This window comes from Scomber scombrus, chromosome 10 (genome assembly GCF_963691925.1).
Source record: "Scomber scombrus chromosome 10, fScoSco1.1, whole genome shotgun sequence".
Lineage (NCBI taxonomy): Eukaryota > Metazoa > Chordata > Actinopteri > Scombriformes > Scombridae > Scomber > Scomber scombrus.
The window spans coordinates 2,304,381-2,318,032 of record NC_084979.1 but is presented as its reverse complement, the minus strand read 5'-3'; the positions used below and the strand labels follow the sequence as shown (position 1 = coordinate 2,318,032).

General features: G+C 38.6%; 1 protein-coding gene across 1 annotated transcript in view; it reads left to right on the top strand.

Moving 5' to 3' along the window:
• foxp3b (forkhead box P3b) overlaps positions 1–12,959 on the top strand; it is a 35,618-nt gene extending 22,659 nt beyond the window's left edge. Inside the window, exons 4-13 of the mRNA XM_062426557.1 lie at positions 5,502–5,592; positions 6,348–6,510; positions 6,996–7,088; positions 8,747–8,834; positions 9,485–9,559; positions 9,733–9,886; positions 10,619–10,695; positions 10,789–10,890; positions 12,078–12,199; positions 12,794–12,959. Of these exons, the coding sequence (XP_062282541.1) occupies positions 5,502–5,592; positions 6,348–6,510; positions 6,996–7,088; positions 8,747–8,834; positions 9,485–9,559; positions 9,733–9,886; positions 10,619–10,695; positions 10,789–10,890; positions 12,078–12,199; positions 12,794–12,830 (1,002 nt within the window). The 3' untranslated portion in view covers positions 12,831–12,959. The remainder of the gene's footprint in view (positions 1–5,501; positions 5,593–6,347; positions 6,511–6,995; positions 7,089–8,746; positions 8,835–9,484; positions 9,560–9,732; positions 9,887–10,618; positions 10,696–10,788; positions 10,891–12,077; positions 12,200–12,793) is intronic.
• The last annotated feature ends 693 nt before the right edge of the window (positions 12,960–13,652 follow it).

Genomic DNA, 13,652 nt, shown 5'->3' with positions numbered 1-13,652 from the left:
TCAGAATTGAATGAATTGTTAGTTGTTAAAAGTCTAGTAATATACATACATATTATATACGATAACCAGAACAAACTGAGCCATTTTGCATACAGTACGTACTTTTACTTTTGATACTTTAAAGGTGCAGTGTATATAATTTAGTATTTTAATTTCACAATAACAGTGCTAAAATAATGAGATACCTACATTTTTTTGGCCTATTCTTTTTCATTGATCTGTTTCTGTGTGCTCAATAAAACTAAATAAATAGCAATATTCTAAGATCATTTCAGCATTAAAATATGTTTTGATAACTCACCGCTAAATGCCAGTAAATCCTGCTGCCAATACTTCTGTACTGTAACTTCACTTAGATTTTAAATGCAGGACTTGTACATGTAATGGAGTATGAGGATGATTTCATTGTGGTATTGTGACTTTTACTGACGTAAAAGATCTGAACACTTCTTCCCCCACTGCATAAAAGTGTGACTGTCCCTAAGTCATCTAATGATCTCATGAAGATATTATGCTCTATCTCGTAATCTGTCTTTCTTTAGAAGATAAGCGAAGGTGTCGTGACAATAACATTCTGTGTAGGCCCACTTCCTTTTCCTCCGTTTATTTGAAGTATGTGTGCAGTTTTGATTTTGTTTTCTTGACAACATCTTAATTATTAACGTAATTAATAAGATACAACACGTCAGAATGTCTGTGTTTTCAACATTAATCGATCAAAGATGGAGACTGACGTTAAGTTACAGGCTTTTTTTTTTTCAGCTGCAGTGTTTCGAAAAATATTTATCTGACTTTAAAAAAATTACTTTGAATTGAAGTTCATTTAGATTCAAAATATTTAAGATAAAATCAGTAGAACATACTGAATTACACACTATGCCGTGCATTATCAATTTAATTAAGTTCTGTTTTAAATATTCACGTGAACTTTTGTGTATATTAAGATTTTATAACCGCAAGCACAAACTCAGATTAACCATATTCAGATTGATTCGTTGGCACGTACATCTGCCCACACACACACACACACAAACACACACACACACACACACACACACACACACACGCACACACGCACGCACGCACACACACACACACACACACACACACACATTCTTCAGCAGCCTGCAGCCCTGCTTCCTGGACTCTGGTAATACATCAAGATTCAACACTTTCCTACCTAAAAAGTTGTTTTTATATGTCATTTAAGTTTTTGAAGTGTTCAATTACAGATAAATGACAGAAAATATGACCTGATAAAACACTTGAGTTGAGTCATTTTAGATCAAATATCTGAAAACGTCTCCTACACACAAGTATCAGTGTGATTGGGATGTGTGATGTGAGATATGGAAGTATGTGAGTAATGAACCCACACATTTATAGTACCCGAATGAGGCATCTGCAACTTTCCACACTGTAATGTGGCTGATTACAATAAACAGGAAATACTTCTCCTAACCTATGTGTGGCTGACAGATGTTGACTCACAGAAACACCAACCAAATATCAACCATCGCATCGGATCACTCCCGGGTTCGAGTGGCGCCGTGACCAAAGATCTCCTCTTTTTTTTTTCACAGGTTAAATAAAGATGATGAGGAAAGCCAGAATGAGAGGTGACAGGTAGAAGCCACGAACATTTCGAGCGCTCTCACTTTCTTCTGAATTCCTGTCTGTGGGTGTGCATTTGCGTGTTGTCAGCTGTTTGGTTTATTGTACAGAGTGTGCTTCCCTCCAGCCGTAAAGACATGTCGGATATGACAGAGAGATAGCGAGAAAGAAATGACACTGCTGTTACATAAGGTGTAATCTTCTTCTTTTTTTTTTTTTTTTTTTTTTTAAAGTGATGGCTCTTTATTACTTCCTTAGAGAGATATATCATGTTCCATTAGAGCTTCTGAGTGCACCTATCACATTGTCACTACATAAGAGTAACCAATACTGGAGGAAATGAACCTTAAGTATACAGGGGGTGGATGCGGGGGCTGTCAGTCTCACTAGAAAGTAAAAATGTCAGGATGTAAAGAGAACTGCTGTGGTGATCCTTTGAAAAAAAGATGTAAACATTTCTTTCATTGTTACACTCATTACATGAAATGTCTGAAGTTGACAACAGTGTGAGAAATATGCCCATTTGCTCATTTTGAGAGTGAGATGTTGTGATAGATTTCACTCTCATGTCTTTGTATAGAGCTGGAGTCTGGATGGGGTTTAGCCCACTTAGCTCACCTGGCTCAGTCCAAAGCTCTAAATTGCACCCACCACCACAATTCTACCGCTCACTGATTAACACGATGTAACCATGATGTTTCTAAAGCAGTGGTTCCTAAGCTTTTTTTTAGGCCATGGCTCCGCTTCATAAGAAATATCGTGTCATGAAACTCCTCCTCACTGCTGGAAAACTCACAACAAATCTTGCTGTGTTACTATGACAACCATTGAGTTGAGGCGTTACTGCATATTTAACATTTTTAATACGGTGATTTGAATATTTTCTTCAAACTGCATGATGAATGTAGAATGATATGAAGAACTTTTGAGAACTGTTGTACCCGTGGCCCTATCTCAAGGTATCCCAGGGTGCCTTGGCCCCCACTTTGGAAGCAGTTGTACTAAAGGGTACTAACAAACAACGCATTATGTTGTTTAATTTGTCTTTTACTTTCACTCAAGCAAAGGATCCTAATTCAAAAACAGTCATTTTTTCCAGTGGGACGTTCAGGGAGGGCAGTGAGTGTTTGGCATATACTGAACATAGGGACAGCGTTTTGGCACTTTACTATGAGTACTTGTCACAGTCGAAAAACAACATAACTAACAACATAATCAGCTGTGAATAATGATAAATCCCTCGGCAGAGATGGTATCCCACCAGAATTGTATTTATTGTTTTGGTCATTAGTAGGACCACCAGTGTAAGCTATGATCTACTCTGCCATTAAAAAGAGATCACTGTCTTCCAACTCAAATATTGCTACTACTTTCTTTGTTATAGAAAGAAAAATGATTCTTTAAATTGTGTAAACTATAAAGCAGTCTTTCTCTTAAATGTAGGTTTATAATGAACTCCCTCCCACCAGATTGGAGTTAATACATGCAGATCAAACTGGATTCATGAAATCCTGTTTGATGGGGGCCTCAGATTAGTCATTCTGGAGTCACATGGTTAAACAACATATTAGGTCATTTAATTTGGAAGACTTGTTGATATGCTGATATGATTAAGATCTTCTACAGCAAACCCACTGCTTCTCTTTTGACTTGCTGTCCTTGGTTTAGTCTTTTAAAAGCTCAAAGACATGGCTGCCTCTGACACCCTTTTTTATGTTTGCTGTTGCTCTGGAACCTGTGGCTCACACTGTCCGCCAATTCATCATGCTACATATTGTTGCTATTTAAGTTTATCTTATGTCTGGATTTAAAATGAACTGGCGAAAAATCCATATTGAAGCCAAATTAAAGAGTACAGTCTAGACCTGCTCTATGTGTAAAGTGCCTTGAGATGACTTTTGTTGTGATTTGGCGCTATATAAATAAAGATTGATTGATTGAACATTCAGAATTTTACACCTCTTAAAGATCTGGAGCTGAAGTTAGTGAAACACGTTAAATATTAGGGTAATGATGTTTTTATTCAACCCTACATAGCCATTGAAAATGAAATAAGTCAGCTAGTAATGCTATTTCAATAGCTGTGTTCTTGCACACTTAAATACATTTATTTTTATATGTATAAATATATATATACATATATCACTGGTGTGACTATGTACTGTAGCCGACCAAAGGAAGACATGCTGCTGACCCATGTTAAATTCTGTTTTAAGACATAAAACAATAAAAAAAAAATGTATCACCAAAAAAAAAAAAAAAAAAAAAAATTCATTCATTCATTCAACAGCTTTGTGCAACTGATACAAACGGAGTATCCCATACTGAAACACTACTCCTGGGACAATATAATCAAATTTGGAAATACCATCCAGGAACCTTCGATAAACATTCCCAGTGGTTACAGGTGGTGTAGTACCATGCTGCACAAAAGTGGAGCAGCTTCATCTCCCACTCATTGTGCGAGATGAGACTGCTCTGTTGATGCTATCAGGGTGTGTGTGTGTGTGTGTGTGTGTGTGTGTGTGTGTGTGTGTGTGTATGTGTGTGCCAGGGCCTCCCGACAGACATGTTGTGGTTGCTCACAGGTGCATTGCTTGCTCCGGTGCAGGAAAGTCTTCACATTTAAATGTTTCAACCACTGAAGCTTTTAATGTGTACAGTAAATTCTGGATTCTGATTGGCTGGAGAATGTGCATTATTTTCCTTTGTTCATCGCTCTTCCATTGTTCTCTTAAGCTAATAATCAGTTTTCATCACCAAAGTAACAAGAAGGTAACTATACATGTTGTGGACCATGGTGGAGCAAAAGAGATATTTCCCCTTGATATTAGTTAACTGGAAGTATGAATTAGCATAAAATTGTTACAATAATAATGTACCTGCCTGCACTGCAAATGTTACTTTCCACCTCCCTGCTGCAGGGACAAATTCAACATGGAATTCAAGAGAAATGCCACGTAATTTGAATGAATCCTCCGACATAATGAGACATCACATACTCATTTATCGCCTTCTCGTCTAGATCTAGAAGATCATCATCTCTCATCTCTGTGATTGTATCAGAAGATGTTTAGTTGAGCTCAGCAGAACTAGATTTACGCTGAATTGTTTTAAATGTGTGGGTGACTCTATATCCACGATATAGTGCCCTGGAAAACGATGTGTTGCATTTTACATATGTAAAAATGACAATGATGATCACGAAGAGTCCACAAATCTCAGTTTACTGCTCATTGGTGTGTCGGTTAAATATTGAGGAATGAATGAATGACTGAAGAAGGGAGTGATATTCTTCTCCTGGATGCATCACACTGCCCTTCTGATATTATGTGTATTTTTGTAGTGTGGATGTGTTGAATTGTACATATGTGGGTTTAACAGTTCATACTTTCAGTCTCTCCTCAAAGGCATTCACATGAAAAGTGAAAAAGCAAACTTGAGAAGTTCAAACCCTGTCAACCTTTTCCTTTCACACACCTGCCAATCACTGTGTAATGTGAGCATTTTGTTGGATTGTCTGCTTTTGAAAATCTTGTCAGATCCCCCCACCCACCTCATGTGGTAAAGGGTTTTAAGGCTATGTTAAGACAAGCGCTCCTTTTGAAGAGTACAGAGGCCAACGACACGACAACAGTACATCAAACAATATAAATCAGGTAACATTTAGTGCAAAGATAAAGAAATGAATATGAATGTGACTATAAAGTGCATCAGTGTATACTGTATTGGCAGGACTCAAAGACCCTCTGACTAGGGTTTACTGACTGTCCCTCCATCAAAACTCAAAACCAGGGTAACCAAGTCATGTGGAAAGTTGTAAAGTGGCTTTAAAACCTTGTAGCACCTATAGAGTAACATATGATTTGGTGTTTTTTTCTTCCCAGTGTTGGACCAGTATGGACAGCATGAAGCAGAAGCAGCAGAGACCATCAGTGCTGCGTCAGGTTTCCATAATGGCCTCCAGACAACAACGTGGTACGGTCCTCATGAAAGTCATTTTTGTGTGTGCTGGCATTTTTAAGCTTTGCTTCATTTTATATGTTTTTCCAGTGTGCAAAACATGACCGGTGTACACATTTTGCAACCGGGCTTTAGAGACACACCATGGTGTTTTATGGTGTTTATCTGGTATTTACCAACCAAGTATTACCAAGTATGAATGCACTTATGACCTCAAAATATTATGTATAAGTACAGAAGTACAAGATTTGAAACACAGCACTTGTTATTGCTTATGGAGAAAAAAGTTCCTGAAGCTACATTTCAGCAGCTTTCATGAGATGGCACTAAATCAAGTACTTCCAGGGCTGTTACACACAATTGGGCAAGTAGATGTGTCACCATATGTCAACTACAACATACACAACGACATAGCAGTAACCACCATGAACTTTTTTAACTTTCTTAATGCTGAAAACTGGAGAGCATATTTTGGATAAGTGACATATGTTTGAGATGTGTCGTTTTTCAGTGATGTATATTCGATCATTTGTAGTTTTTATAACACAATGGAAAAGCCTCCAACGTTCTCAAAGGTTCAGGTTATAGGAAGCTCCAGGTTACAGATCTTTAAGTGTCAGATATGGAAAAACCAACCTTAGATTACCCAAAAGCCCTATGTTGTTAAATCTATAGTCTTTATAGAGTGTTAGTAATGGCAGCTTCTTATATCTGCATGTATTTGAAACAGACCTCAAACCTAAATCAATACTCGTTTGTCCACTTTGAAGAAAATAGCACATCTCATGCCATCGCCATCTGCAAGGAGGAGGCAGATGCGACCCGGTCCTCTTCACCACACATGGGCTCCTCTCCCAGCCAAAGCCACCACTTGCTGCCCTCGAGGAGAGACGGTCCAAAGCAGAGCTCCATAGAGGCCAGGCTTCATGATAGGTGACTGAATGACAAATTATGCTAAAAAATATGTTGCGATGAAAAACTGAAATATGTTTGCATACTGGAATTAAGTTTAAATGACTGCAGATTGTATCCTGGTGGAACAGTGGTCCAGTTCTTTGGAAAACTAAAGGGGGCACGGCATCCATCCAGTGTACATGTTTTATGGGCTTGGACAAGGAGACTCATGACTGTACTTAGGGATATCTTGTGAGGTGGTGTTTTGTTATTATGGCACTGGTGTTGCTACTATGAGTTGCGATGTTCGCAGTGGGTGTTGGACTCCACCTGGCTTGTGTGAGATTGACAGGTGGAATGGTGCCGTGTCAGCACTAATGTGGAAGCTGCACCAAGCTTTAGCAGCGAAGAGGGAGCTGAGCCCAACGGCCGACTTCCACACAGCCCTCAACAACAGAGAAATCGTTCCACTCATACCAACGGTTCATGATATCACTGAGATATTTCTGTTCTGTTCCCTCCAGCATCTCAGAGGGCACCAATGCTCTGTTTGTGAGTGGCCTCTGCCGCTGGCCTGGCTGTGACGCAGCTTCTGAAGATTTCCCTAGTTTCTTAAAGTAAGTACAGTGATGAATCCTTCATTCACTGAATCAATCGTTGTTGATGTGTTGTTGGGAATGATTATTTTCAAACTGTCATGAGCTACAGATGACCGAACCACTATTAAACTGTGATCAGTTATATAATGTAATAAAGATATAACTTATATGAAACAATAATGAATAAAATGTATACAAAGTAGTGTTTTTATTGCTGATTTACAGCAAGTACGTATATTTTTATATAGATATGATTTGTTTTTTTTGTTTTCAGACAGTTAAAATATGTTTTAAATGATCAGTTCTGTGGGTGTAATCAGGGTCTCTTGGCATAAATCTGAATATCATTGTCTTAAAAATTACATATTTACACAGTTTTATTTATGGGTTTGTAATTTTCTGAGATTTTCCCAGGAGGTTTTCAATAATTAAGTTTTTTAATAAGTATAAATATAATTAGGTTATAATAACTTCCTAGGAATTTCTTAGGAAATTATTCACCTGTAAAATAAAGAACCTGTAAAAAAAGGCTGTGCTCCCATGCACCGTTCGCTTGAGTCTCTGATTTCCGACGCTGCTCTGTGCACACGAATGCATCACTCACTCTGCGTGCCTGCACCTGTAGAGCGCGTGAGACAGACGGCAGGACCTCACTGTTTCTCACCACAGCAACGTCAAACGTCAAACGGACTTTTTTGTTGTGTGCGTCCATGAATGAGTACGTTACAAGGTCCTTTAAGTTTGTTATATTGTGTGATAGGAGTTAATTGATGTTTCTTCCATCCAAAATATTTCATTGTTAAGAGCTAGCTGCTGGATTGTGCTAATTGAGAGTTATGCTAGCTAGTTAAGTCTGTTGTACATTGCATTTGTTATTTTATGTTTTAATATAAACATAAACACTGTAAACCTGTTGACTGTTATTGAGCATTTATTCAGTGTTGCTTATTTTATCTTTTACGCTAAGTTTAATAGCTTTCAGTCTGATGTTAGCTGTTATATATGTGTAATTATGTCTTGTATCGATGTTTCTGTCAGATTGTAACTATTCATCAATCTGTATTGCTGTTCTCTGTTGTTGCAGAACCACACACACACACACACACACACACACACACACACACACACACACACACACACACATACGTATCCCAATGACTAGATAAACAGTCAAATCTCTACATGGACTCTGCATCTTCCCCCCCCCCCCCCCCCCCCCCCCCACACACACACACACACACACACACACACACTCTCACCTGAATAATTGAAATTAGTGTCCTAACCCGACACCCTGAAGTGTTTTCTGCCACACCACAGTACCAAACCAGTAGGCCTACCAGTTCCAGCAATTTTACATTCAATTCATGGAAAATGTTACACATACGTTGGAGTATACAGTATACAGTGAAAAGCTGTATACTGTATACTGTACTCTCTTATTAGCTATATGCTCATGATAGAGAAACACTTCAACAATGTAACTGGCAGTCTGAGCAGCAATCCTTCAAATCTTTCAGTAAAAATCCTACAATTATTCACAGGAGAAGAAAACAAGCTCTAACATACTCACAGAGAGCCAGTGTAAAGAGGTCACGATTGGATCATGTGATGTTGTTTCCATCGTTTCTGTAGAAGATGTTTTTCCTTTAACCTTGATCTATTCTGTCTTCTAGACATCTTCATTCTGAACACAGTCATGGTGAAAGAAGCATTGCTCAGTGGAGGATCCAGCAGGATATTGTTCAGTGCATGGAGAGTCAGGTGAGGTCTAGAAAAACCCCAACTGTCTAATCCACTATGAATATTCTAATAACTAATCAAAACAAGATCTGCAGGCTGTCTTTTAAGACTTCTGCTACTTTGAATATAATGTGGGCAAGAAACAATCTGTATACAAAGCAGTTGAATAGTAATAAATGAAGAGTAAGTAGCAGCAGAGATTGCATAAAGTGTTTTTACAGTGAAAACAACAGTTTTGGGGTTTACGGTTCGTTACATGCTGGAACTATTTCATGGTGAACAGCTGGGTGCAGTAACTGTGTGCAGCTTCCTGAAGTCTTGTCATCAAAGCATGTACAGAGAACAAATCTAACAGGCTATGCTCGCTCACTGTATCTGACAAGATGCTGCACAAACATGCTGGGTGGAGGAATAAGTTGTTCCAGGTGGTGCAGCTATATACTTTAACCTGATCTGTACTGAACACACAGACAACAGCTAGAAGCTCTGCTCATGATGGTTTGGCCATCACATGTCAAACACACTGTAACACTACACTATGAAGCTAGTACAACAGAAACTAACTTGAACTAATTACCAACTTTATTAACTCAAGTCTCAAGTTGAAGAATTTGGTGTAAATCAAACATAGGCATTCTCTCTTTTTTTGTTTTTTTGTTGTTGTTTTTTAGCTCATCCTCGAAAAACAGAAACTCATTGCGATGCAACTCCATCTGCGCCTCTCTGAACACAAATACACTGATTTGGTAGGTTAACCCCGATCCCACTCAACTTCTTTTTCCTTTGTTTCATCTAGCTTCAAGATTTTTTTTTCCTTTTTGACAAAACTTAAACATTTATCAATATGCTTGAATCTTCTCAGCCTGTAGAAAAAATCTAATGAAACTATGTTCATGTCCCCCTCCATCACTCCATGCAGAAGGCAGCTGCTGATTGGCCGTACAGCCTTCCTCTGTTCCTGCCCCAGGCACCTGTAGCAGAGGGAGACAGAGTGCAACAGTGGGGCATTAAACATCTGGAGGAGTTGAGCCAGCATGGCTTCAGAGCTGCTGCTTCTTCCCACATTCTGCCAGGTAACACTTTCTATGGCCTGTTTGATTCATTCAGGATACTTTGGGAGCAGACTTGAGGGTGACCAACCAGCAGCAACCCATTTAGATTTTGAATATTAGGTAAATTTGTTTCTGGCGATGTAATGACTCCAAAACCTGGTGCGAGTTTACCAGGATCTCTAATTATAATTTAGATTAAAGTAAAATTGTGTGGTTAATGTTTTTATTGTACAACATCTGCCTCTGTGCACTATTGGCCCCTTGTACAGATCTCACCACGCCTGTTAATACAATGGAGGAAAATGAACAGGTATTATTAGATCACTGAGAGTGGTCAGTTGAGTTGAGATTATTGTGTTACTGCAGATGTGTTGAAGTCTAATCACCAGCTGAGTGATAATGAGAAAAAAGATGATTCTTATTATTTTTATTATTATTATTATTATTGGGCATTAAGTTTTTTCTCCAGTAATCTGATCAATTGAATTAGTTTTCTAATAATCTGTAATCTCAGTCTTTAAACTGGAATAGTCTGTCTTTATGTCCTGTTTATACAGATTCTGAGTTTCCTGAACATTGTACTCTCCATACTGTCCTCACATGCTCTCAAAACATGTCTGTGCTGCAGAATTTGTCCCTTTAGTTTCCTGCTAGCACGCTGTGGTGTTCACAGACATGTAGCTCTATAGATCTGCTTAATAATCCTAATCTGATGTGTTTGTGATCTGAGGATGTATCATTGTTGTTGTACAGATTTGGTTCCCAGTATGGAGTGTTACAAATACAATAACATCAGACCTCCGTACACCTACGCCTACCTGATAAGATGGGTGAGTTTTTAAATGATTCATTGGTGATATAAATTGTTTATTTAATGTGAATTTTTCTGTTTATCATTTCTCACTGTGTCTGATTGTCTTCAGTCTATTCTGGAGTCTCCAGACAAACAGCGCACTCTGAATGAGATTTACAACTGGTTCACCACCATGTTCTTCTACTTCAGACACAACACTGCCACCTGGAAGGTTCGAACTTCTCATCTTAAACATTTACTCTTCAATGATATGTATCATTACACTGTTGCAGCCTTATGGTAGCTGTCACTTTTTTTTTTTTTAAAGGCGCAGTCACGCTGGGATCACACTGTATTGTGTTTATTTGATTAACACAGGCTAATAGGTTACAACTTGATTTACATCGCATTCAAGTTTGGTGAACTTACAATTAACTCACTAACTTATTAGTCAAAAGTAGCATAGTTGCTGAGGCAGTTATACTATAAAGAAAAATATAGAAATAAAGATGGATTACCCCAGACCCCAAGAGTCCCACAAAGCCCCTGATTCACTGTGTGTCTGTTGTTTTTTGGCAATTAAGTTAATTGGACGTGTTTAGGAATTTGAACCTATAGTACCTTAAAGAGGACATGTGAATAGTGTCCTTACATGCTACATGACTGTGTTTCTAATGGAATGTCATCTTTCTACATTGCTAGCCAGTCACATGACTAGATGCATAAAAAAAGTGTCAGAATGTGATGATAAAATCAGCTCAGCTAGACAGTTTGTTGTAAATCCATTCACAGAAACTCTTATAGAGATAATATTTCTTCAATTATTGAGAGAAGTGTTTTTGATCTTACTCAGACTTGTATATCTCCACACAGTTTTTCCGGAAAAAAACATCTCCGCCTCACTCTTTATTGAATAATCTAGCATCTATTTACAAAGGTTTTAAGTGCTGGACACAAGATGTCTTTTACTTCAATGTGAAGTGTATTCTCAGTGTTTGTGCACTGGATGCTTCAAGTTTCCACATCACACTTGTATGCTGTATAGTGGACCACGATTGGCTCCAAATTAGTTGAGATGCCACAAATCCTGCTCGTAGGTTTACGATTTAAACTGAGATTTAAGGTGAGCTGAGAGAGACTTTCCTCCTTCAGCTGAGACTTAGAGCAGCACATGATCACATCTTATGGGATGGATGGTAGAGATGGGGAAAATTACTATGTTTATGATTTGTCAGTAGTGGGTTTTGTGGGAAATGTAGTCCTAATTTTTCCACACATAGCACAGTGTAAAAGCCATGTTCTAGTTGTGCTGTGGTTTATTAATATGTTTAAATAACAACAATGTAACAACAAAAGCGTCAGTGTATTAACCATCTAACTACATATTTTACCTCACTTTCCTTTCCTGTTCCTTTCCAGAATGCCGTGCGTCACAACCTCAGCCTGCACAAGTGTTTTGTGCGGGTGGAGGGAGGGAAGGGAGCTGTGTGGACGGTGGATGAAACAGAGTACCAGAGAAGGAAGGGACAGAAGTTTCACAGGTATGACTCAGGTGTTGGTTGTGGGCAGATATTGTGCTGAATCTGGATTTGGTTCACTCCAGTTTCTTCATTCAAAGGAATCCTTGAAGCTGCTTCAGTGCTGGCACTGCAGGAAAAAGGAGGGCACGAAGAGAAGTGAAAGAAAGGAAGAAGTAGGCAAGTTGCGGAGAAAATAGGGGGGATCAGGAGGGAAGAAAGGAGGTAGGTATGAAATACGGGTAAAGAAGGAAAGAGGTAGGGAGGAAAAGTAAGAGTAAAGGAGGATGTATGGAAGCAAAAAGGAGGCTGAGAAGGAAAAGAAGTGTGGAAGGAATACAGGACATAGAAGGGATGAGATGGAGGAATAGGAAGAAGAAGTTAGAGAAGGAAAAAAGGAGAAAGGAAAAGAATGAGCAGTCACAGCATGTGTCCTGAGTCAGCAGTTAAAATCACTACAGAGGCCAGGAATTAGACATTCAATTGTTGTGTATTAAGCAGATTGAAATTCAACAGTAAATATCTTTTCATATTAATAAGATTCTTGTGAATAAGAAAAAATAAATGGAATGAGACTATAGTTACTCAGTGTGTGCATTTGTGTGTGTGTCTTTTCAGGGACTGTCCTGTGAAGTGGCTCACATCGTATTATTGACCTCAGAACAACCAGCAGGTGGCAGCACTGAGTTGTTCCTTTGTAACCCAGTATCTGGAGTCACGTCCACGTGTTCTGCTTTACTGTATACACAGCTGCATGATGAACTGAAGAATGTGTGGAGATGTCTGTGGGAGAATTTTGTGTTTTGTTAAAAAAAAAAAGTTTGCCCTCTTTGTAATGTGAAGATATTTTGTACCTGGCAGCAGTTTTTGTGTTCTCTCTACCCCCTCTCTCTCTCTCACTCAGTTTTGAAGTGAAATAAATTGAGCAAACATTTGTGGGTGTTTTGTCTTCAGCTGTATTTAACCTATTCATAAACTTGCATACTTGCAGGTCTCTTCAGACAGTAATTCACTTCACACGTCTCCTGCCCAGGTTGTTTACATCATCCCATATAATCCCCCTGTATGGTGAGCATAGAGCAGACTGTCCTGTACTTTGTCATCTGCTTTTTTTAGAACAATGATGTTGGCTCTCACAAAAACAATCTGAAAGTGGGTCATCAACCTCTTCAACTCCTCTCCCACACATCAACTGTAACCCATGTAAATAGTTCCGCAGCAGCTGTTCGTTATTACCATACAGTGTTCAATGACTGGACGAAATGACTGAAATTTAACATACATTTACATTTAACATATATATGAATATATATTGGCCGGCATAATTGACATCTGCACTGAGTATGAGCTGGAAGTCCCATGGTCAGAATGGAATACATCCTAATGTGGTGGAGAATGACGGAACAAGGATCTTGTGGGACTTCCAGATCCAGACTGACTGTGACAATACAGTTATATCAAAGGATCTAAGAGCAGA